The sequence below is a fragment of the Mya arenaria genome, chromosome 13, assembly GCF_026914265.1.
Source record: "Mya arenaria isolate MELC-2E11 chromosome 13, ASM2691426v1".
Lineage (NCBI taxonomy): Eukaryota > Metazoa > Mollusca > Bivalvia > Myida > Myidae > Mya > Mya arenaria.
The window spans coordinates 199,370-224,741 of NC_069134.1; the positions used below are offsets into that span (position 1 = coordinate 199,370).

General features: G+C 37.5%; 1 protein-coding gene across 1 annotated transcript; it reads left to right on the forward strand.

The window, feature by feature from the left end:
* The first annotated feature begins 49 nt into the window (after nucleotides 1-49).
* Nucleotides 50-24,470, forward strand: LOC128213988 (protein FAM91A1-like). The gene is made up of 20 exons (XM_052920144.1): nucleotides 50-220; nucleotides 1,824-1,908; nucleotides 4,419-4,628; nucleotides 4,848-4,915; nucleotides 5,955-6,071; nucleotides 6,373-6,463; nucleotides 10,552-10,614; nucleotides 11,174-11,280; nucleotides 11,562-11,600; nucleotides 12,332-12,441; nucleotides 12,708-12,838; nucleotides 14,909-15,084; nucleotides 15,436-15,635; nucleotides 17,090-17,177; nucleotides 17,746-17,856; nucleotides 18,211-18,324; nucleotides 20,876-20,939; nucleotides 21,087-21,561; nucleotides 22,063-22,132; nucleotides 22,917-24,470. Exons 1-20 carry the CDS (start codon nucleotides 149-151, stop codon nucleotides 23,037-23,039), a joined length of 2,514 nt encoding a protein of 837 aa, XP_052776104.1. The 5' UTR covers nucleotides 50-148; the 3' UTR covers nucleotides 23,040-24,470.
* The last annotated feature ends 902 nt before the right edge of the window (nucleotides 24,471-25,372 follow it).

The following is a 25,372-nucleotide window of genomic DNA, read 5'->3' on the forward strand; positions in this document are numbered from 1 at the left end:
GAGGTTTTATGTAACAATTTCTGTTTTGACAGCCTCGCTTACAATTCATCCAACATGGCAGAGGAAACAGGGGAGGAACAGTTTTCTAAAATATTTTAAGACATTTCCCCACTAACACGTATAAATCTAATCTATTTACTTCACAGAGATGAATGCTGATGTAGAAAATCATATTCGACAGAATCATGCATGGTCAAAACTGCCTGCCAATGTCAAACAAGTACTTATTTTTACATTTTGTTATTGAATATGACTGAATCCCCTCTTCCTGGAATATGTCCTGGTTAAATTACAGAGATCCAGATATATTAAAAAAACACACACTTTTTTCTTGAAAGACTGCAAAAACTAATGAGATGATCTGGTGGGAATTGAATATTGCAGGCTTAAGAATGTTAAATATCTTGTCAGCTATTTTTAGTCCAATCTTTATGAAATATAGGTGCTAGAACACGACATCCTAATGGGCCTTATTGACACAAAATAGGATTCTTCTTATGGTTTGACATTGGATGAAATTTTGGCCTCAAAATCATTAAGACACCCCATTTTACTTAGAGATTAATAATAAAATAAGTTGCAAACCAAATGTAAAATCAACCCATTTCAATCATATATCCATTTAGGTCTCCATAGGAGATTGAAATTGATGCACTAAAATGGGTTCATGTGTAACAAGGTATCTTGCAATAGAGCTACCTTTTAAAGTTTTTATGTTTGCTGTGCAAAAGGGATGTGGGTATGATCCCCACCAGATTCACAGAGAAATGTATGTTGTCTGTTATGTTTATAATGTGCATGAACACATAAAATATACAAAGCAATTCTTTTAATTTTACATGCACATTTGTATGATCAATTTGGACTGAAATTATTTTAGATTTTTTTTTATTGTATTTTAAAGTTGAAAGTCAAGACCTTTCATAAGGAGTTAATGGCATCATTGAGAATAATAATCCCAACAAAACTATTTAATTGCTAAATCTGTTGAGCATTTTTAGCTCGACTTTTCGAAGAATAAGGCAGGCTATACTACTCGCCCCAGCGTCGGCGTCCGGTTAAAGTTTTAGGGCAAGTTGGGATTTTCACATTCCAATACCCTTCATTCAATTCACTAAATACTTCACACCTTTGTTTTGGGCCATCATACAATAAGGTTACATAACTCCATTTTAACCCTAAATACAAATTATGGCTCTTGATTTTTTTTTGATTTTTTTCTTTTGATAGGCACATTATATATTCTTTATTATTATTAGAATGACTTGCCTCATTGTTCGGGTTGGCAGGTTGTAGGGCAGCGTCATTGTCACCTTATGTATCGAATAATTTTAGCTAGGTTTGACATACATGTATCGAATAATTTTAGCTAGGTTTGACATACAGTGACCAAACTTATTATAGTTATAGGAAGAGTTTATTGAGACCTTTTATGGGATTGCTTATGAGGCCCTTAGGATCAAGGTCAAGAGCAAAGTTAGTATTAATAGAAAAATGGTTGGTATTGAATAACTTAAGTAAGGGTGGACATATTGCGAGCAAACTTGGTATATATGAAGAGTTTATAGAGACCTTTCATAAGATTGGGTTTTGAGCCCCCAAGAGTTATGGTCACTGTTTACTTTTGTTCTTATTATTGCTTTTGACAGGCACATCCATCTTTATTGTATTCACTTCTAAGTCAAAGTGGCGTAGTTGAGCGTGCTGTCTTACGACAGCTCTTGTTATTTGCCCGCTCACTTTGTGCAGTTTGCAATTCAGTTAAAGTATCATTATGTAAACATATATTGTTTTAATTATGTGTATCACATTTTTTATTTAAGATTCTTGGAAATTCCCAGAAAGAGTATGAGAAGGCTGTGAAGCAGTTCAGTGTTAATAATCAACTTCGCTACAAAACAAATTTAGGTATGTTATGACATTCTCACACTTAAGCTCAGTTTTTTGAAGAAAAATTGTTGAGGTAGTTCCATAGCCTTGGTGTCATTGTTGTCTGCATCAGTTTGCAAATAATTAACCTTCTCCCTAACTAAAGAACTTATAAGATATTCAAATGAAGCTTGGTTACATGTGTTGCTAGAGACAGTATGCACATGTATTGAAAGGCACATAACTCTGGATCTTAAAAAAAGTGTCAGGCTATGCCCCTTTTTACTGTATAATAATAGATGAGCTCTGGTGTTCGCTTCGTGGCACTTGTGTTTACCTTAATTTTGATATCAATTCAATGTTTAAATAACAAGGTTTTCCAAAGTCAACCAGTTTCCAGAAAACGTAGGTTATTAAATTTGGTTATGTGAGCAGGTAGGTAGTCTTTCATTAGTTTTTTAGCTCACCTGAGCACGAAGTGCTCAAGGTGAGCTATTGTGATCGCCCTGTGTCTGTCGTCGTCCGTCGTCGTCATCGTCCGTCGTCAACAATTTGACTGTCACAATTTGGGCACAATCTTAATGAAACTTGGTTAGAATGTTACCCTCAATAAAATCTTGGATGAGTTCGATATTGGGTCATCTGGGGTTAAAAACTAGGTCACCAGGTAAAATTAAAGGAAAAGCTTGTTAACACTATAGAGGTCACATTTATGACTGTATCTTCAAGAAACTTGGTCAGAATGTCAGTATTAATAATCTCTAGGTCAAGTTCGAATCTTGGTCATGTGCGGTCAAAAACTAGGTTACCAGGTCAAATTTAAGGAAAAGCTTGTTTACACTCTAGAGGTCACATTTATGACTGTATCTTCATGAAAGTTGGTCAGAATGTTTATATTAATAATCTTTAAGTCAAGTTTAAATCTGGGTCATGTGCGGTCAAAAACTAGTAGTCACCAGGTCAAATCATTGGAAAAGCTTGGTAGCACTCTACAGGTCACATTTATGACGCTATGTTCATGAAACTTAGTCAGAATGTATATATTGATTAGCTCTAAAACAAGTTCAAATCTTGGTCATGTTTGGTCAAAAACTAGGTCACCAGGTCAAATTTAAGGAAAAGCTTATTAACAATCTAGAGGTCACATTTATAAATGTATCTTCATGAAAGTTGGTCAGAATGTTTATATCAAAAATCTCTTAAGTCAAGAATGAATCCGGGTCATGTGTGGTCAAAAACTAGGTCATTAGTCAAAATCATAGGAAAAGCTTGTTAGCTCTCTAGAGGTCACATTTATGACTGTATGTTCATGAAACCTAGTCACAATGTTTATATTGATAAGCTCTAGGCCAAGTTTGAATCTGGGTCATGTGCGGTCAAAACTAGGTCACCAGGTCAAATTTAAGGAAAAGCATGTTAACACTCTAGAGGCCACATTTATAATCATATGTTTTGGGAACTTGATCAGAATGTTATTCTTGATGATCTTTAGGTAGAGTTTGAAACTGGGTAATCAGAGGTCAAAAACCAGGCCACTAGGTCAAATCATAGAAAAACTTTGTAAACACTGTAGAGGTTACATTCTCTCTTTGATCACCATGAAACTATGTCAGAATGTTTGTGTTTATGAAGTCTATGTCAAGTTTGAAACTGGGTAACCTGAGTTCAAAAACTAGGTCACGAAGTCAAATCATAGAAAACATTGTTAAAACACTGTTGAGGCCATATTTTCTACTTTATCTATATGAAACCTGCTCAGAATGTACTTATTACAGCAAGGTAATTGAATTGGATCAGGTGAGCGATACAGGGCCTTCAGGACCCTCTTGTTTTTAAAATAACTTTGCAAAAATGTTCACAATGATAGACAAGACGGTGTGTCTCTTGCAATACTCATGTCTGTAGGTAAAAGGTCAAGGTCAATTAAGGGTCATTGGTCAAAATGTTTTGTATTTTGCCTTGGCCTGGCTTCAATATGGCCATGTGTTAGGGAGTTTTAAAAAAATATGGCACAGATGTTCACCATGAGTAGCTTTCCTTTCACCAGAACAAGTACAATGAAACAATATGAGCTCCATATTCATAGAATCACATTGATTTTTGATTTAATAATCTTAACCAGAACAGTTGCATATTTTCTATTCAGTTCAAGCTTAAAATTGTTTATGTTTCACCAACAAAGTTCAAGCATATATACAGTGTATAATCATAATATATAGATTTACTCATTGCAATCTGTGTGCTAATTTAAAACCTGGTTTTATGCATTGTCTGATTGAGGCATGTCTAGTTCATATGAGGCCATGAAAATATATTCTCTTGTTTCTTAAACACATTTTAAGAATTCAAAGGCTATGTGAATTCAATAGGAATTTTATTTGATTTGTTTCAAAATATGATTTCTTGCCCATCATACTTTAATGAAATATGAAGCAGGGTAAAGAAAAGGATGCACCCTGCCTGAGAAAGTAAACATTTGTTGGCTTTACAATCATAGCCCTAAGGCAAAGCCAAAGTGTTGTTTAACTTCCTGTGTGTTCTTATTTTAGTGAAGACAGTGTGTCGTGATGAGCGTCGTTACTACGAGGACCTGCTGCAGTACAGCCAGGAGCATCTCATGCTGTATCCATACCACCTGTCAGACGTGGTGGTGAAGGGCCTCCGTGTCACTCCCTTCACCTACTACATCAACATGATGGCCGACATCATGGGCCAGGAGAAGAGCTATGACTCACTGCCAAACTTCACTGCTGCCGATTGTAAGAAACTCATATTATAAAATGCAGTTATAGATTGGACATAGATATAGCTTCATACTAGAATCAGTTATTTCTAGATAACTTATATCCATACTGGTATAAATGTTTTTTATGAAGTGGTCTAAAAGGACTATTTGGACTTCTTGATAAATGTATTTTGCTCATTAATGTTGTATGTGACTATTTTTTAGTTTTTTTCAGCTATTCTTTGTTTTACAGGTTTACGGTTACTCGGGATCGGAAGAAACCAATACATAGATCTAATGAATCAATGCAGATCCTCAAAAGTATGAATTTATGTATGCTTGTCTTTGTAAATGATTATTTTTAGCTAACAGTCAACAAAGGTCAGCAATTGGGATTGCCTTTGTACATAGTCTGTCCGACATCCAGAATTAGTTTATCCCACTGGCATCCAAATTTTATACCTAATCTTATTCAAACTTGTATGTGGCCACAATGTATATGGAAACAGTAACTGAGTTCAATTATGGGCTAGATCTTACCTGTAGGTGGAGAGTTATGGCCATTGATTTATAAGAAAGATGATATATTTAACATTGTTATTATTGTAGTACCGACATTGTTTTACCAATCCCAATCATATTAAAAAGCAGAATGAGTGCCCATTAGATTTCATCTCGGTTTTGTTGGTTTATGGGCAAAATTTTACTAGAAGTTGAGAAGTTATGGCCCTTGATTTAATAATAGAATGCCATATTTATCAATCTTACAACTGTAGCAAATCTTCAAAGTTATTGCCCTTGAGTTACGAAAAAATGTCATATCTAACAATGTTAGCACTATAGCATCTTCATTTCTTTAAGATTCAGAATTGTATTTAAAATGAAAATGAATGACCATAATATCTCGGCTATGCTTTCATAATTATAAAGATTTTACTAGAAGTTGAAAAATTATGGCCCTTGATTTATTCAATATATACCATTGTAACCAGTGTGGCACCTTCATTTCTTTACCAATCCTAATCATATTTATAAAGAAAATGAATGATAGTTAGATCCTTGCAAAGTTTGATTTTATAAATAGGAAAAATCTGAAAAGGAAGTGAGGAGTTATTGCCCTTGATTTTTGTGGCATTTTAACATTGGTAAATGTATTACCATAAGATCTCTGTTTCATTTGACCAAATGCCATGGCCAGAGTGAACATTAAGTGTAACAAACTGTTCTCTGAATCCATATAAGACCAGGGAAACTAACAATCTGGTAAAAATCATTCAACCATTATATAGAAATTTGTGAGGAATACCTGGTATGCTAATATTGTGCATTGTACAGCTGTTTTTTTGTCTTCTGCTTACAGAAGTTTTTCCGGCGGAAACCACCTAAAGACCTTTTACCCACAAAGCCAGTTGACATAGTGGTTATTGAGCCCTGGTGGCATGTCAATATCGGCTTTGTCACCGAGGATGATGTCAAGGTTAATATCTAGGGCTTTGAAGGGATGATGTTATTTGAAAAAATTGTATTAATATCTTTTGTTTTTAAAAAAATTTATCTAAGAAATTGTAAGTAACAAATAATAAGTATTCAAGTCATTGAACTTTGGGGGGTCTGGATTTTCTATAACACAGTGCATTTAAGCTTCTATATGTAATTTTATTGTTGGTATACCAACATTGAAATGAGTGGTACTTTTCTAGTCGTCTCTTGCTATATAAAACACAACATTAACAACAATGCGTGAGAACTGCTAGTTATCCATGCTTTATTCATTGTAGTTCTGTTCTGTACCCGAAAAGAGCATAATTGACAGAATCATAGACAAGGGTTCACAGGCTGCCGGGGAGATCAACTATAAACTCCTCCACAGTAAGTACCAGAATATAGACCAGGGCTCACAGGCTGTTGGGGAGATCAACTATAAACTCCTCCACAGTAAGTACCAGAATATAGACCAGGGCTCACAGGCTGCTGGGGAGATCAACTATAAACTCCTCCACAATAAGTACCAGATTATAGACCAGGGCTCACAGGCTGTTGGGGAGATCAACTATAAACTCCTCCACAGTAAGTACCAGAATATAGACCAGGGCTCACAGGCTGCTGGGGAGATCAACTATAAACTCCTCCACAATAAGTACCAGATTATAGACCAGGGCTCACAGGCTGCTAGGGAGATCAACTATAAACTCCTCCACAATAAGTACCAGATTATAGACCAGGGCTCACAGGCTGCCGGGGAGATCAACTATAAACTCCTCCACAGTAAGTACCAGATTATAGACCAGGGCTCACAGGCTGCCGGGGAGATCAACTATAAACTCCTCCACAGTAAGTTCCAGATTATAAACCAGGGCTCACAGGCTGCCGGGGAGATCAACTATAAACTCCTCCACAGTAAGTACCAGAATATAGACCAGGGCTCACAGGCTGCTGGGGAGATCAACTATAAACTCCTCCACAATAAGTACCAGATTATAGACCAGGGCTCACAGGCTGCTAGGGAGATCAACTATAAACTCCTCCACAATAAGTACCAGATTATAGACCAGGGCTCACAGGCTGCCGGGGAGATCAACTATAAACTCCTCCACAGTAAGTACCAGATTATAGACCAGGGCTCACAGGCTGCCGGGGAGATCAACTATAAACTCCTCCACAGTAAGTTCCAGATTATAAACCAGGGCTCACAGGCTGCCGGGGAGATCAACTATAAACTCCTCCACAGTAAGTACCAGATTACAGACCAGGGCTCACAGGCTGCCGGGGAGATCAACTATAAACTCCTCCACAGTAAGTACCAGATTACAGACCAGGGCTCACAGGCTGCCGGGGAGATCAACTATAAACTCCTCCACAGTAAGTTCCAGATTATAAACCAGGGCTCACAGGCTGCCGGGGAGATCAACTATAAACTCCTCCACAGTAAGTACCAGATTATAGACCAGGGCTCACAGGCTGCCGGGGAGATCAACTATAAACTCCTCCACTGTAAGTTCCAGAATATAGACCAGGGCTATATTTATTTTATTTATAAACTCCTCCACAGTAAGTTCCAGATTATAGACCAGGGATCACAGGCTGCTAGGAGATCAACTATAAACTGTTTCACAGTGAGTTCCAGATTATAGACCAGTGCTCACAGGCTGCTAGGGAGATCAACTATAAACTCCTCCACAGTAAGTACCAGATTATAGACCAGGGCTCACAGGCTGCTGGGGAGATCAACTATAAACTCCTCCACAGTAAGTACCAGAATATAGACCAGGGCTCACAGGCTGCTGGGGAGATCAACTATAAACTCCTCCACAATAAGTACCAGATTACAGACCAGGGCTCACAGGCTGCCGGGGAGATCAACTATAAACTCCTCCACAGTAAGTTCCAGAATATAGACCAGGGCTATATTTATTTTATTTATAAACTCCTCCACAGTAAGTTCCAGATTATAGACCAGGGATCACAGGCTGCTAGGAGATCAACTATAAACTGTTTCACAGTGAGTTCCAGATTATAGACCAGTGCTCACAGGCTGCTAGGGAGATCAACTATAAACTCCTCCACAGTAAGTACCAGATTATAGACCAGGGCTCACAGGCTGCTGGGGAGATCAACTATAAACTCCTCCACAGTAAGTTCCAGAATATAGACCAGGGCTCACAGGCTGCTGGGGAGATCAACTATAAACTCCTCCACAATAAGTACCAGATTATAGACCAGGGCTCACAGGCTGCTAGGGAGATCAACTATAAACTCCTCCACAATAAGTACCAGATTACAGACCAGGGCTCACAGGCTGCCGGGGAGATCAACTATAAACTCCTCCACAGTAAGTTCCAGATTATAGACCAGGGATCACAGGCTGCTAGGAGATCAACTATAAACTGTTTCACAGTGAGTTCCAGATTATAGACCAGGGCTCACAGGCTGCTGGGGAGATCAACTATAAACTCCTCCACAGTAAGTACCAGCTTATAGACCAGGGCTCACAGGCTGCTGGGGAGATCAACTATAAACTCCTCCACAGTAAGTACCAGATTATAGACCAGGGCTCACAGGCTGCTGGGGAGATCAACTTTAAACTCCTCCACAATAAGTACCAGATTATAGACCAGGGCTCACAGGGTGTTGGGGAGATCAACTATAAACTCCTCCACAATAAGTACCAGAGTATAGACCAGGGCTCACAGGCTGCCGGGGAGATCAACTATAAACTCCTCCATAGTTAGTACCAGATTATAGACCAGGGCTCACAGGCTGCTGGGGAGATCAACTATAAACTCCTCCACAATAAGTACCAGAGTATAGACCAGGGCTCACAGGCTGCTGGGAGATCAACTATAAACTGTTTCACAGTGAACAGCTGGTCAGTTCACACTGTCTATGTGCATGCAATATGCACTTTGTGTGAAATAGAAATTGGAGCTTAAAATCTTAAAACAAAATTTTAAAACATTAACAAACATTGGTTTTATCTAACAGGCCAATGTTTTGGTTATAAAGAAAGGTATAATGGACGTAGCATCAATTTGGCATCATTTGTTTTTTGCTCGATTATGCAAAGAATAAGGCAGGTTATACTACTTGTATCGCCATCTGTCAGATGAAAGTTTTAAGACAAGTTGGCATTTTCACTTATTACTTCAATACCCTTCATTTTATTCACTTCATACTTAACACAGTTATTTAGTAGGTTTCATAGCTTCATATCACAATTAATACAAACTATGGCCCCTGATTGACTTAGGAACTTAAGTTGTAGTTTTAGGGCACATTGTGGCCAGTTATAGTTTTAGGGCAAGTTGGGATTTTCACTTAAATCTCCTATACCCTTCATTCAATTTAGTTTATACTTAACACAATTGTTGACTGCCATCGTACAGCTAGGTTACAGAACAGAACAGAACGTAATTTTATTCGACGTATATCAACAAGGTACATAGTCGTAGAATATAAATACATTTATATAACATGAATTACATAAATCCATATTATCCTGAATAAAAATCATAGCCCTTGATTGACTTCGAAAGTTTGGTTAAAGTTGCAGGGCAACTTGGGGTTTTAACTCAGATCTCAAATACCGTTCATTCAATGGCTTACATACACCACACAGTTGTTCAAGGCCATCACCCATCTTTGAGACTGTACATCAACACACTGTAGACATGTGCAACACATACAAAAACAGACACCAATGCTATCTTCTATCTATAGTATTTTACCAGAACCACGGAAACTTCATGACTTACTCTTAAAATGCAAACAATGCATCAAATACAACTCGTTTCATCAAATGCAGAATTAAACAATGAAGGATCAGTACTAGAGCTGCAATGATTCACTTAAAGCTCGTTTCGATTCTGATATCAAACATGTTGATTCAAATATTTTCTATTCATGTTTTGCTTATTGTTGCGATGTAATATTTACTCGTAAATTTAAAGACTGCCAGACTTTGGATAACTAACATTGCCTTTTGTATAAATCTCTCGGGGAACCCCAAACCCACACTCTTGACTACTAGGTTAGTAAGAATGAAATTCTATCATTGATTGGATGCCAAATTAACTATTAACCAATTGCACTCTGTGTAACAAATGTTGAAATGTTTAGAATGCGGATACAATTGGTCACTTTGCGGCATGCATGTTAAATCAAATGTTGCGGATCAAATAGAATTTTGGGGTGTCTGAATCAATTAAAATCAGTGAGTTTTTCAATGCATCTGTGCGAATCATTGTACCTCTAATCAATAAATACCAAATATCATTATGCTCAAATTTAAAATGTATCAAAAGAACAGTCAAATAATAAGCTGGTTATAATTACATGCACATTACTTTCCCAGTAAGACTGTTTAGTACAAATGATGAATTCGGATTATGTTGATAACCAATGATTTGTAATCTTTCATTGATGCAGTAATATGATGGAGATATTTGTTTTATTTCCAGGTTTATATAGAAGAGGCTTGATATATATCGATGTACCAATTGAAGATGATGACTGTATTATAGGTAACACTTTTCAATGGGAATAATATTGTGTGTACTTAAATATTAATAAAGTGAAAGCAGAAAACAAATTATGGTTAAAACCTGATAGCACCCAGTTCTGTAAAACCTGTCTGTTTAAAACAGTGAAATAGCAATTATTTTATTTCACTGATAAATCTCTATAAACAACCAGAAAGCATATAATAAAGTATATAATTCATACAGAGTGAATGTTAGCTTTCATTATATAACAACAAGTGACATTGATATTTGAATTGATACAATGAGAATTTTTACAATACATAGGGCTATTACAGTAAAACATTTAACCCCCAGGGGGAAGGCAATTATTTAAATAGTAAATGGGTGGGTGTCTTTTCTCGCTAATTTGGACCCCAAAAGGGTTAATTTGATTCCGTAGGGGGGTGGCATAATTTAAAAGTGCCTTCCCCCCGGGGGCTATATGTTTAAAAGGAAAAGCCCTTAGATTCAAGTAATTGTCTAAGCCAGCTTATGAACATTTTGATGCTACAGCATGATATTTGTAAAAAGTTATCTTCTATTTGATTTTGACCTGCAGTCCCGCCCCTGGAGAACTTCGTAATGAACCGAGTTCTGGGAGACTACTTTGAAACCCTTCTCTACAAGATATTTGTGTCCATAGATGAGAACACATCTGTAGCCGAGGTATGTGGGGCGAAATCTCCCATTTATATCCTATCGCTCCATAGGGATACTCTAGGTTAATCTTTTATTGAACTAATGAAATTAAAAAATATGTTTCTTTATTTCATTGAATTGTCTGATTTCTGTTATTGTAAATTTTGCCATGCTGCCTAGATTTTCTTAAATACTGTTACATTAAATCCTTTTTTGTTAGTTGGCAATGATCATTTGGTTAACATGTGGCTTGTATTTTCCAAGAGATTGATTTCCCTGAAGTTATGGATAACTTTCTTTCATTTCAGCTTTCACATGTTCTGCAGATTGATCCACAGCTAGTCAAGGTGGGTAATTGTAGCCGTTTCATTAAAATAACTTTATTTTTTAGCTGGAGGAATTAGGAGACTTAACTACTCGCCCTGGTGTCGGCATTGGTGTCTGGTTAAAGTTTTAGGACAAGTTAGCATTTTAAAACTCCAATACCTTTCATTCAGTTCACTAAATACTTCACACAGTTGTTCAGGGCCATCACACACAGGTTACATAGTTCCATATTATCCTTAATACAAAATATGGCCCCTGTTGATTTAGGAACTCTTAGGTTAAGGTTTAAGGGCACATCTTACAATTAGGTTACATAACACCATTTAATCCTAATAACAATGTATGGCCTCTGATTGTCTAACAAACTTAGGTTAAAGTTTTAGGGCACTTCTGGGTCTGGTTAGGTTTAAAGACAAGTTGGAATTTTCGCTAATTACTTATTTACCTTTCATTCAATTGACTTAATAAATTACCTGTTGTTAACAGCCATCACACAATTAGGTTACATATCTCCAAATAAACCCTAAAAACAAATTATGGCCCTTGATTGACTTTTTCTTGCTTTTATTGCATTTGACAGGCACATATTACATTATTATTGTAATTATTTCTAAGACAAAGGGGCATAGTTGAGGGCGCTGTCCTAATTCAGCTCTTATTCAAGTTCTAATCGTGATGATTTGATGTGATGTTACTCAGTGTAAATGTGAGTATGTATGTGCCAGTACATCCTGAGTATTGTGTGTGATAGATGGCTGTGTCCATGTACTGTCGCCTGGGGTTTGCTCGGAAGAAAGGAGCCGATTTTCCAGATGAGGACATCCACCCGTCATGGAATGAAGTCAGGTCACCAAGCAAAAAGTAGGTGAAATTCTACTTGTTATGTAACTCAGGAATCACAATTAAATTATGTTGATTGTACATATACTTGTGTATGTCAAACTTGATTAAGTAAGAAGTGTTAAAGCCACACAAATAGCAGCATTTCCATACTGCTTTTAGATAATACCAAGTATCAAACCTGCATGTATCAATTAAGTAAAAAACAACAACATACATCAACTGTTCAAAACAAGAAGAAAAATGTCACCAAACATGCTCAGACTAAGTGTTCCATTTGTGTGAAGACTGACCCAGAAGGATTTAATCCTGGACTGGGGTGACGCCCTTGCCGACGTGAACGAGCCCCCAACCTCCCCAATCCCTGATCCGGGGACCCCCACAGACATCAGCCTTGTCAACATTGAAACTGCCATGGGTATGTATGCCAACAAAATATGTGCATGTATGCAAGAAGGTATACGCTAGGAATTTAAATTCGGGCTAAAATCCTTATAGATCATCAGAAATATTTGGAAAAGCAATTTTGATTAATAATCCACTATGTAATCAAATTTCAAATTTATTTAAACAGTATTATATGAAAAAACCTTGCACTTCACAATGAATTAACATGAAAACATGTCTATTGTCAAGGAATGTTGTGTTTATATATAAATTAATTTACTGTACAATCTTCAGGTAGTAAGGTAAACATCAGTTCAAAAGACTAGTTTAATTTTGCCATCATTGATCAATAATCTCAATTGTAAATAATTGAGTATTGGTCAAGGTCACACTTAGTTTTTGTTTACTATGGAATGCTGCATATAAGGACATAGAGTATAGTTGTTTGTATCGTGGCAGTAACTTTCTCTTGTATGGACAGATTTTAAAATAACTTGCCACATGATTTCAACATATCAATACGATGTGTCACATGCAAGACCTGTGTCTCTTCCTCAAAGGTCAAGGTCACACTAAGTGTTTGTTTACTATGGACTGCTGCATATAAGGACATAAGAGTGTAGGTTGTCAAATATGGGTGGTATTTTTTATGTTCAGTGGCAATCTAAAATAACTTGCCATATGTATTTGGCACGTAAAGGCAATGTGGCAGACCCACATTGTACTGTTGTTAAGCATAGAGGAGTTTCAATCCTATGGCACAAACATACCGTAAATGACTGGGTATAAGACACTAGGGGGTATAAGACGCAGGCAAAAAAATCCGTGAAAATTCCGAGAAAAAACATTTAATCTATGTTTTAGGTTAAAGAACGCATAGAAAAAATGTCAAAATCGTCTGCTATTGGCCACCATGTTTGTTGACAGTGACGAAAATTATTTTTTTGTGAAAATGGCAATGGTTATTTTTAAAACCATACAATACTAAAACAAAGCAGAATATGTTCATTGTTTATTTGTTTCATGTTATATAAAACATAACAAATTATTTAAAATTTGTAGCTGGATGGCTTTGTTAAGTACCTTTTATGACAATTTGTAAGATACTGTCTTTCTGACAGTATATCGTAAACGATAACCTGTCGAGAATGAAAAGTTTAGTAATGCAAAAACCTTATATTGTAAGGGTTTGTTACCAAAATGTCAACACCTACAGAAAAGAATAAAGAACCTGGCAAAGTGTCAAAAATCAAGACCGTTTTCCGCAACAGTTTGTAGTATTGGTATGTTAAACAGCTTTTAAGGCAGAGCGAGTTTTCACACCTTATCGTACAACTGACAAAAAATATTTTGACAGTGCACAGCTTTGCTTCTTTATATGCATGTTTTATTATTGTTATTTTCAAAATTATATTTAATAATTTTAATCGTCTTATGATATACCGTATCCTGATCTTCAATTGCCGTTTTAACCCGTATATACTTGATCATTATGACGCGAGTAACATCCCTTTCTACATAAATCTAAACAAATGCTTGGCCTGAAATCGACCTTGGAAAAAAAGTTCATAAACTTGTTACTGGTTATAAGGCACAGGCATTTTTTTACATCAAAATCTGAGAGAAAAAGTGTGTTTAATACCCAGTCATTTACGGTAATGCCATGTGGTCTTGCAAATGCACCAGCCATGTTGGTAAGACATAATGCAATGGGGTCTTGCAAATGCACTAGCTATATTGGTTAGATATAATGCCATGTGGTCTTGCAAATGCGCCAGCCATGTTGGTTGGACATAAAGCCATGACTGTGGTCTTGCAAATGCACCAGCCATATTGGTTAGACATAATGGACATTTAATTGCTAGTTTATTTTTTATGTACTAACATTGTTAAATGGTCAATGTCACATTCGGGGGCATTTGTCACATACTGTGACAGCTCTTGTTTGTATAATGCTTGAAAGTTTCATTTGGTATTATCAGTCACAAAAGTATATAAAATAAATATTATGTTTTGTTACATATGTATTTTGTTAATTTCTAACAGATGGTTTTCAGTACCAAGCTTTCATATTGGTTTCATGTTTATTGTTCTGCTGTAGACACATCCACACCGAGTGCTAGTAAACGTATAGCCTTCCTGTTTGACTCAACATTAACGGCATTCCTCATGATGGGCAACCTCTCCCCCGGCCTCAAGAGCCATGCTGTCACTATGTTTGAGGTGGGCAAGCTCAGCGATGAGTCACTTGACAGCTTCCTTTCAGAACTGGAGAAGGTAATGCACATAAAACATGACAATTTGTGTTTAATGTGTGTAAATGCAAACACTTAAAAGCCTTGTTGAGTTGCGGCTTTTAGGCAGAACAATGCATGACATACATATAATATATAGCAGCCAATATACAGCTTAAATGTAATGTTTCATATTGACTGTATAGTTTGGTTGCACGTATTTATTAAATTTCAAATGAATTCAAACCAAAATCAATGGAAATTTGATAATGTTATACCTGCATGTGGTTTTGAACCCCCAGTTATTATATTCTGATGTACCTTTCTGTGTCTGTCAATTTTTGGAAGCAACCCCGAAATATTGAATTCTAATGTATGTTTCTGTTTCTGCCAGGTTGGTTTTGAGGCAGAAGGAGAGGCTAGGCGGTACTTTGTCCATGCCCAGCTATTACGTAACACTGTGCGATTCCTGCGCTATAACCGCACCCTGTGTCCTGACATGGATGGTGGCTCAGCTGTTGACCTGATTCGCTGTGAGAGTCTACTTAGTCTTGATGCTTCCACACAATCCAGGGTTCTCAACAAAAACTACAGGTACATGACTCTATAAGCTACCTTGGCTGTATGAATGCAGCAACCAGTCAAGTACGGCTGCTTTTTATCTGGCTTTGGTTATCATAACCAATCTAATGCTCATTAGGTAAACATTTTTATTATAAAGTCAATTCACCATATGCCAGAAGCCACCTACTGAAATCACATGGCACTTTTATCCACAATGTCCCCAGTGTTTCTATGATTGACCAAGGTCGTGTTTTCTTATTTTTACATATTGATGTATTTTTTAGCTTGTCTATTCAAAGGTTAAGGAGAGCTATTTTACTCACCCTGGTGTCTACACCGGTATAAGCAACTTTAAACCATTATCCCAGTAAATGTCACATTAAAACTTTAAATATGTGTTCCCAATTATCCATCCTACTGAATTGATGAAGTTAGATAACACTATTTTAAATATTATGCAAATTATGGGCCTTGATTATTCAACAAGGTTTTGCATGTAAGCTCACATAGGTTAAGAAATTCTGGTTACAGTATTACATGTAAGCACACATAGGTTAATATATACTACTTTGCATAGAGACTTTATACAATAGTACTCAACCATCCAATCTACTTTAATAACTAAGTTAGATAGTTCTATTTTGCATTTAATGAAAATTTTGGGCATTTTTTAATTGACTAAGAAATTCCGGTTAAGGTTTTGCATGTAAGCCAAAAATGTTAATATCTCGGCAACTATATAATGTAACTTAATCAAGTTCAATAAAAAAAAAATGCATATAATGCAAAAAATGGCCCTTTATTATTTCACTTAAAAATTCTGGTTAAGGATTTGCATGTTACCACTTTGATGTCAATATCTCAGCAAATACTTCATGTTTTGCAATGAACTTTTAGATAGGAGTTTCCAACTATCCAAACCACTTAATTAATCAAGTGAGATAACTCTTTTTTCCAAGTAATGTATATAATGGCCCTTTGATATTTTACTTAGAGATAATGGTTAAAGTTTTGCATTTAATCTAATTGTACAGCGATCAATGCTTGTTTCACCAAAATTTTGCAATTCTTAAACTAAAAGTGTCAGAATAGTCAAGTACACTGTCTTTTTGACAGCTATAGTTTTATTCAAATTCAGTATACCTATGACTTTCCTTTTGATCAGAACTTGAAAAGATTTGGCTGGAACTCAATGATACTTGAACCTTCATTGACATCTGAGTGTGGGGCAAGAATCATAACTCTGTGATCCATTATTACAAACTTGCCTCCCTTGATATGAAAAAGTGTATAATAATTAATTTAAAAAAGAATGAAAGTGAGTGAACATTGGTTAATGTTAATATTTGTTGGTGCACAGTTCAAGTTAGTTATGTATAGGCTTACAGCACTTTGTAGTCACCTAGGATTGAATCCTTATTCCAGAATGACTTCTTATTAACAGCAAGAATCTGATTCTTTATGAATGGTGTATATGGTTTCAGCCTGCTGGTGTCGATGGCTCCCCTGAGTTATGAGATCCAGCCAGTGTCCAGCTGTACACCACAGCACATTGGCCCAGCCATACCAGAGGTGAGAGGACACTTGTATTTCCTATTCTGCTATTGACCACCAATTGCCAAAGGCTTTATGCAAATAGTGCAACTTGTCAAGGGTTTTTGGCAAGGTTTTTCTATTTATTAATTGGATTAATGTAACTATGTGCAAGTATTTATGTACAAAATATATTTCTTTTATTGTTCAGCTGCTTGATTGATTGGCAATTTTCAGCTGGTAAATTACAAGAGGGGAAAGGTTAAATCCCTTATCTGATATCGTTTTCCTTTGAGTTATGTATTGTACTTAATGACCCGGTGACCCAATTACGTCCCGACAGTGGCGTTCCGTTGGGAACAGGCCCACCTAAAGAATAAAAACGGTCCCAACTTCCGCGCATGTGCAGATGCTGAGATATCATCGAGATTTTGCTTTCACATGTTTTTATTTACCCGACTTTGTTTTAAGTTTCCTTTAAATGATCTCTGACAAAAAAGATAAGAGATATTAAGAAACAAATGAGTACACTTGTACAAGCCTGTGTTGACTGTTGAAGAAAAACTGTGTTAACCGCTGTAGTAGAACACTGTATTGCGTCTTATAGGTGAACTCTGTGTGGTTCAAGCTGTACATGTACAGTCTGACATGCTCCGGTCCCCCGTCTCTCCTGCTTGTGAAGGGAACCAAGCTACGCAGACTTCCACCCATCTTCCTGGTAAGGCTTGTTGATATTGTCTGCAGATTGTTTCCTTAAGTCATACCAGGGTAAGCCAATTGTGAAGACTCCTGACAGAAACTATGGTTTGGTGAATTACATGGTCATCTTTTGCTCTTGTAAGCAAAATTTTAAATGGTATATTTCAATTGTAATGGAAACAATGTTAGTTTGTATAAAAGATGTCTAATTTTGTCATCTTAAGCAGAGAATTCAGACCTCAAATTTTTTGGATTGTCAAATTACCTCATTAAGCTATAACCAATAACTTTTTGGTAGACACAAAAAAAGTCCTCTTTTACTCATACACTTTGGCATGCAGTTACAGTTGTATGTACATATGTTCAATTGCAGGAGTATGAGCGTTTGCTGGTGACAACATGGGGTCATGACCCAAGTGTGATCGCCACCTCCAACATTCTTCTCACTCTAAATGACGCTCTCGCCCACTCTGCAGTCTTCGTACAGGTAATGACACCCTTGCACACTCTGCCATCTATGTACAGGTAAATAAGCCTTCACACACTGTGCTGTCTACTTACAGGTAATGACGCAAAATATGCATAAATCACTGTAATGTCGACCTTGCACACTGTGCTGTCAAATTACATGAAATGAGGCCCTCACACACTCTGCCGTCTAAGTACATGCAATGAGGCCCTTACACACTCTGCCGTCTAAGTACATGCAATGAGGCCCTCACACACTCTGCTGTCTAAGTACATGTAACGAGGCTCTCACACACTCTGCCGTCTAAGTACAAGTAATGAGGCCCTCACACACTCTGCTGTCTAAGTACATGTAATGAGTCCCTCACACACTCTGCCTTCTAAGTACATGTAATGAGGCCCTCACATACTCTGCCGTCTAAGTACAAGTAATGAGGCCCTCATACACTCTGCTGTCTAAGTACATGCAATGAGTCCCTCACACACTCTGCCATCTAAGTACATGTAATGAGGCCCTCACATACTCTGCCGTCTAAGTACAAGTAATGAGGCCCTCACATACTCTGCCGTCTAAGTACATGTAATGAGGCCCTCACATACTCTGCCGTCTAAGTTCAAGTAATGAGGCCCTCACACACTCTGCTGTCTAAGTACAAGTAATGAGGCCCTCACACACTCTGCCGTCTAAGTACATGCAATGAGGCCCTCACACACTCTGCCTTCTAAGTACATGTAATGAGGCCCTCACACACTCTGCCTTCTAAGTACATGCAATGAGGCCCTCACATACTCTGCCGTCTAAGTACATGCAATGAGGCCCTCACATACTCTGCTGTCTAAGTTCAAGTAATGAGGCCCTCACACACTCTGCTGTCTAAGTACATGTAATGAGGCCCTCACACACTCTGCCATCTAAGTACATGCAATGAGGCCCTCACATTATGCCGTCTAAGTACAAGTAATGAGGCCCTCACACACTCTGCCATCTAAGTACATGCAATGAGGCCCTCACACACTCTGCCTTCTAAGTACATGTAATGAGGCCCTCACATACTCTGCCTTCTAAGTACATGTAATGAGGCCCTCACAAACTCTGCCGTCTAAGTACATGTAATGAGGCCCTCACACACTCTGCTGTCTAAGTACATGAAATGAGGCCGTCACACACTGCTGTTCAAGTACATGTAATGAGGCCCTCACATTCTGCCGTCTAAGTACAGTAATGAGGCCCTCACAAACTCTGCCGTCTAAGTACATGTAATGAGGCCCTCACACACTCTGCTGTCTAAGTACATGAAATGAGGCTCTCACACACTGCTGTCTAAGTACATGAAATGAGGCCCTCACACACTCTGCCGTCAAAGTTTATGTAATGAGTGCCTCCCACACTCTATTTTTGTAAGTTTATGACATCCTCGTACACTCTGCGTCTTTGTACAGGTAATGGCATCCTCACACACTGTACCACCTTGTACAGGTAATGACTACCTTGCACTCTCTACCATCTTTGTACAGGTAATGGCGCCCTCACACACTATACCACCTTGTACAGGTAATGACGCACACTCTGCCATCTTAGGACATGTAAAGAAGCCCTTGCACTCTATTCCATCTTTAAACAGATCAGCTCACAACTTTCATGTGCTACAGTTACACATGTGTTTATGAGTTTTTGGTTTTGCAGTTTTAAATTCAAAATCGAAATCATACATAAGATATTTCGGTTTCTGTACTGTATGTGAAAACCAACCAGGCTATAAGTTTTAAATTCTTGTTTTTAAATTATGCCAATTTTTATGATGGTACTCAGGTCCAGTTTTCATTATTGTGGTTTGTCTGAAGCTCACAAATGTATCTATATTAAGAGAGGCATTAAATTATGATTGAGTATTGTCAAAATTTGATTGTAACATCTTAAATACCAAACATGGTTACTATCAGCTTTCTTTCAACAATTTTTAAGTAATTCATACCCATTCTTCAACTTTTATCTCCCAAATAGCTCAGTTGTAGAGCATTCACTTCTGATGTGGAAGGTTCCAGTTTCTTACCCCAGCCGTGTCAAACATTTAAATTTGGGACCAGTAGCTCCCTTGCCTAGAGCATAAAAAGCTTAGTACTGGGAAAGTGGTGTACTCAGTACTGGTTATACCCAGAAAACTTGTATCCTGTGATGAACATCGAGCACATTAAAGAACCAAGAGGTTTCTTCCCAATAAGCAAAGATGTCGCACCTAGATCTCTTGCATCTAACTCTATTTCTTAATGTCTTCTAATGTCTGGATTTGACTGGGAATTTCAGTTACTTTTGTCTCATGTCACTTATGGCATTTAAACACAGTTTAAGTAATGATGACGTCAGAGTACATTTTTTTATAGCGATAATGGCATGCACTGGTATGATGTGAGTAGCTGCCTAGAATCCAGCAGCCTACACTTAATAAAAGTTTTTGTATTTTGTGCATAGTTTAATTTATGAAATTATGAAATTATATATTTGGAATGAAACATTCCTTATTTATATGAAAAAAGTTTACATCCTGACCTTTTTGTCTCACAATTATTTACAGGCTCACGGCTGGAAGTCAGAGGGTAAAACAGTTCATGTCCCTTTCCCCTTGGAGTCAAGCACAGGTAAACACTTCCGGCTGAGATGATTCTGAAATATGGGAATTTATATCGCATTTGGTTAAAATGTGTGTCATGTAAATGAAAACTGTGAAGTCTGTTGTCTACTACACTATGTTAGTAGTTTAAAGTTTAACTTTGTTGATGATCCAGGTTTGTTTGCCCGTGGCCACTACCACTGTCACAGTGCGATACAGTGCCTACGGCAGCACGTGGACCTAGGGCATCAATGTGGATACATCACACTGCTCAACACAGGCCACGAGGCCCGCACCGTCTTTCGACATGACGAGGAGGAAGAAGAACAAGACTTCAACACTAACAATTCCCACGCCAGTGTTCACTCCTCTGACAGTGACAATCACCTCTTAGATGAACCTTTGAATGGTGTTAAAGATAAACAGTCAGCAGCCATGTTAGCTTCAGAAATTGACCTCCTTACAGAGAGTGATTCTGTAAGTGGGAGTAAACCAACCAGTCTCGATCTCCATAGCAGTGATGAAACCAGTCTGAAGGAGGATGAGTGGTCACTGTTGGAGTGTTACTTCGGAATTCCGCTGTTTGAGCAAAATATAAACAAGGAAATATGTGACAGAATCGTGTCAGAAGGATTGTTCCAAGGAAAAAGGTTTGACATGGTTATGATTATTTTAAGAAGAGATAACAGTTGACATAGTGTTGATATACTGTTAGTGTTACAAATGAACTGATTTTCACAATCCTTTCTTAATAATCTTTAGCTGGTCTGTTTTCAATGAAAGAAAATCAAGCTATCGTAATTGTGGGCGTCCTGAAAAAAAATACCCTTAGCCATAACTCAAAAACTATAATTTTCAAACAGAACTTGGAAAACATTTCGCTGTCTACAAAACACACATGTATAGCACGGCACATCACTTGAGCTTCTTAATTATTGAAATTTTCTTGTTTGTCTGAAAAAATAGGCAAGAGTTGGTGTTTGCTCTTGTTTTCTATTGTACACATAAGGAATTTACAAATCTGCAGAGATCATTTGTCTTTCTGGAGCTGTTTTCAAGAAAGTATTTAGCACATTCAAAGATAATTATAAAATAATCTATTTTGGGCTTTGAATTTTTTTGAATGAACCGTAATGCCCTGCCTTTTGCAGTTTGGAGGAGCTGTTACATTCCAGTAGAGGGCTGTCACTGAGGCTCCTCACCTTTATATCTCAACACCAGGTATACTCACACATGTTCACTGTTTTCAATATGTTCATGATTCAGTAGCTTCATTATATGGTAGCATCAATCATACATGTACATTTTTTAGATTATTTTCAGTATGTTTTTTTATGTCACATGCGTTGTGTGTCATCTGCAGTGTCACACTTTCATGACCAATCTCAAACTAAAACATTTCTTCTCTATTATTTATGAAACTTGGTAGCATGCATATTGGCATAATATCACAACTGATTTCAATTTCCATTTTCTTGAGTTATGGCCCTTGAGTTGTCAACATTTTACCAATGATAAGCAAACTTGTCAAGTGACACATCTCATTTATCAAATTCATACATGTAGCCCACCAAATCTAGTTCACACTTGTCGCTAGGGAATTCTAGTTCATACATGTAGCCCACAAAATCTAGTTCACACATGTCGCCCGGGAATTCTAGTTCATACATGTAGCCCACAAAATCTAGTTCACACTTGTCGCCCGGGAATTCTAGTTCATACATGTAGCCCACAAAATCTAGTTCACACTTGTCGCGAGGATATTCTAGTTAATACAAGTAGTCCACAAAATCTTGTTCACACATGTCGCCAGGGAATTCTAGTTCATACAAGTAGTCCACAAAATCTTGTTCACACATGTCGCCCGGGAATTCTAGTTCATACAAATAGTCCACAAAATCTTGTTCACGCATGTCGCCCGGTAATTCTAGTTCATACATGTAGCCCACAAAATCTAGTTTATACATGTAGTAACAAGATCTATTTTCCTCTCTGTGTGTTTCAGGATATTTCTAGTGGTGTGGATGTATCGGACCCGTTCAGTGCTCCCCGTGACCTGGGTATCCCCTATCCTACCCAGTGTCTTGTGTTCTCCGATGGTGTTCTCCGCAAGTGGGACACCAGATAAGGCCCACTTTCTCCAGAGGCTAACATACTCTACATTATGCCTCTTATTCTGCACTGCCACGGGCTCTCACTGATATTGGTGCATGGATACGACCAAATTTGAAGATCTCTGCTTCCAGACATGGGATTACATTATCATTAACGTCTGTTGAGTTTGTTGAGGTGTTTTATCCTTTTTACAATAAGTAAATCTATTTACGTTTGTATACTAGCGGAAAAAAGAAACTACATAATACAAAAAAAATGCCTAAAATAATTTCAAGTTGATGGATGATGACATGTTGTAAAACTCAGTTATTTGACACAAAAAAGTAACGGTGATGCAGTATTTCCTCAACCCATGTTACAGTTTCTAGTATTATGTCACCTTTAAAAAAATAATTTTTCTTGGATTGTTTAAGAACCAGTATGTTTTTGCATAGCGATACATACTTTCTATATTTCGCTAGTATGTATATTTACAGATAGGTAATGACAGTTCAGTGCTGTTCTCCAAGCTTTTTATCATACAGGGACCATGTGCAGAATTTTACTTCTGATTACGAAGTGCCAAGATACTGTTACAACTAGGGATGAGACAATATGGTCAGCACACGATATTACATGTATCAATATAACTACATACCCATACAATGTTTTTTTATGATACAGATAATAAAATACAATGTATCACCATTGAAATATTTTCTGACATTTTATGACAATATACAAATAAGAACTTGACTAGAAACATATTACAAATATAAAAGAATGTTGTTTTGATTAAGGAAAATCTCAAAGTAATATATTTTCATATTCTAGATTCATGAGGGCACCTTATTTGGCATAAGTTATCTTTGTCTGCTTTGTCTGCCATGTGGTCTGTGTTGTTGGTGATACCGATTGCTGCTCCAATGCGATACACAATGGGTCAATTGTTCAGAACTTTGTTTAAGTTAACAATGCTGTTAATGACATCAAAGTTAACTTTCAAATCTTTATTGCTCTTTTATTGTAAGTTTTATGGGTACACTTCTGATCTGCAGTATTTCCAACAATATTACAGACAACCATTTCAGCTGTTTTCGTTTTATTTACCGTATATATATATATGAGCACATCATGGAACAGTTCATGTTGAAAAGTTAACAATGATTTCGTTAATCAAATTAGTTGAACAATTGGCCTAACTATAAGTTACTGAAACAAATCAATCAATGACAGAGATGTTGCTTTACAATCTATTATAAATCTGCATAAAATTTGGACCGAATAATGGAAATTTGTTGCAGTTATTTTTTAAGTAATTTGACAGACTTGTATCGATACGGCAGACTTCTGTAAAGATGCTTAAGTGCAACTGCATATATTGGTACATTATATTGATATTCTGATATATCGTCTCATCCGTAGTTACAATTATGAACTTGATTGTTTTGCGATTTTGTTTCTCCTTACATTTGTGCAATATTACTTTCATAATCACACATTCAGTGTGAAACATGTCATTTTACTGGGGAGCTACTTGTATGTTACTGGGGAGCTACTTGTATGTTACTGGGGGGCTACTTGTATGTTACTTGGGGGCTACTTGTATGATCCTAGGGGGCTACTTGTATGATCCTAGGGGGCTACTTGTATGTTCCTGGGGGGGGGGGGCTACTTGTATGTTCCTTGGGGGCTACTTGTCTGTTCCTTGGGGGCTACTTGTATGTTCCTGGGGGGCTAATTGTATGTTACTGGGGAGCTACTTGTATGATCCTGGGGGCTACTTTTATGATCCTGGGTGGCATCTACTTGTATGATCCTGGGTGGGGTCTACTTGTATGATCCTGGTTGGCATCTACTTGTATGATCCTGGGTGGGGTCTACTTGTATGTTCCGGGGAGCTACTTGTATGTTACTGGGGGGCTACTTGTATGTTACTGGGGAGCTAATTGTATGTTACTGGGGAGCTACTTGTATGGTTTTGGGGAGCTACTTGTATGATCCTGGGGAGCTACTTGTATGTTACTGGGGGGCTACTTGTATGATGCTGGGAGGCTACTTGTATGATCCTGGGGAGCTACTTGTATGATCCTGGGGAGCTACTTGTATGATCCTGTGGGGCTACCTGTATGTTACTTGGGAGCTACTTGTATGTTACTTGGGAGCTACTTGTATGTTAGTTGGGAGCTACTTGTATGTTACTGGGGAGCTACTTGTATGTTACTGGGGAGCTACTTGTATGTTACTGGGGAGCTACTTGTATGTTACTGGGGAGCTACTTGTATGTTACTGGGGAGCTACTTGTATGTTACTGGGGAGCTACTTGTATGTTACTGGGGAGCTACTTGTATGTTACTCGGGGGCTAC

What these genes read in the sequence shown, in the direction of transcription:
- LOC128213988 (XM_052920144.1), top strand. Translation starts at nt 149, where the DNA reads ATGAATGCTGATGTAGAAAATCATATTCGACAGAATCATGCATGGTCA. An exon ending in AAACTTCACTGCTGCCGATT is followed by an intron (nt 4,629 to 4,847) that starts GTAAGAAACTCA and finishes TTTGTTTTACAG; the next exon opens with GTTTACGGTTACTCGGGATC. An exon ending in ATCAATGCAGATCCTCAAAA is followed by an intron (nt 4,916 to 5,954) that starts GTATGAATTTAT and finishes TTCTGCTTACAG; the next exon opens with AAGTTTTTCCGGCGGAAACC.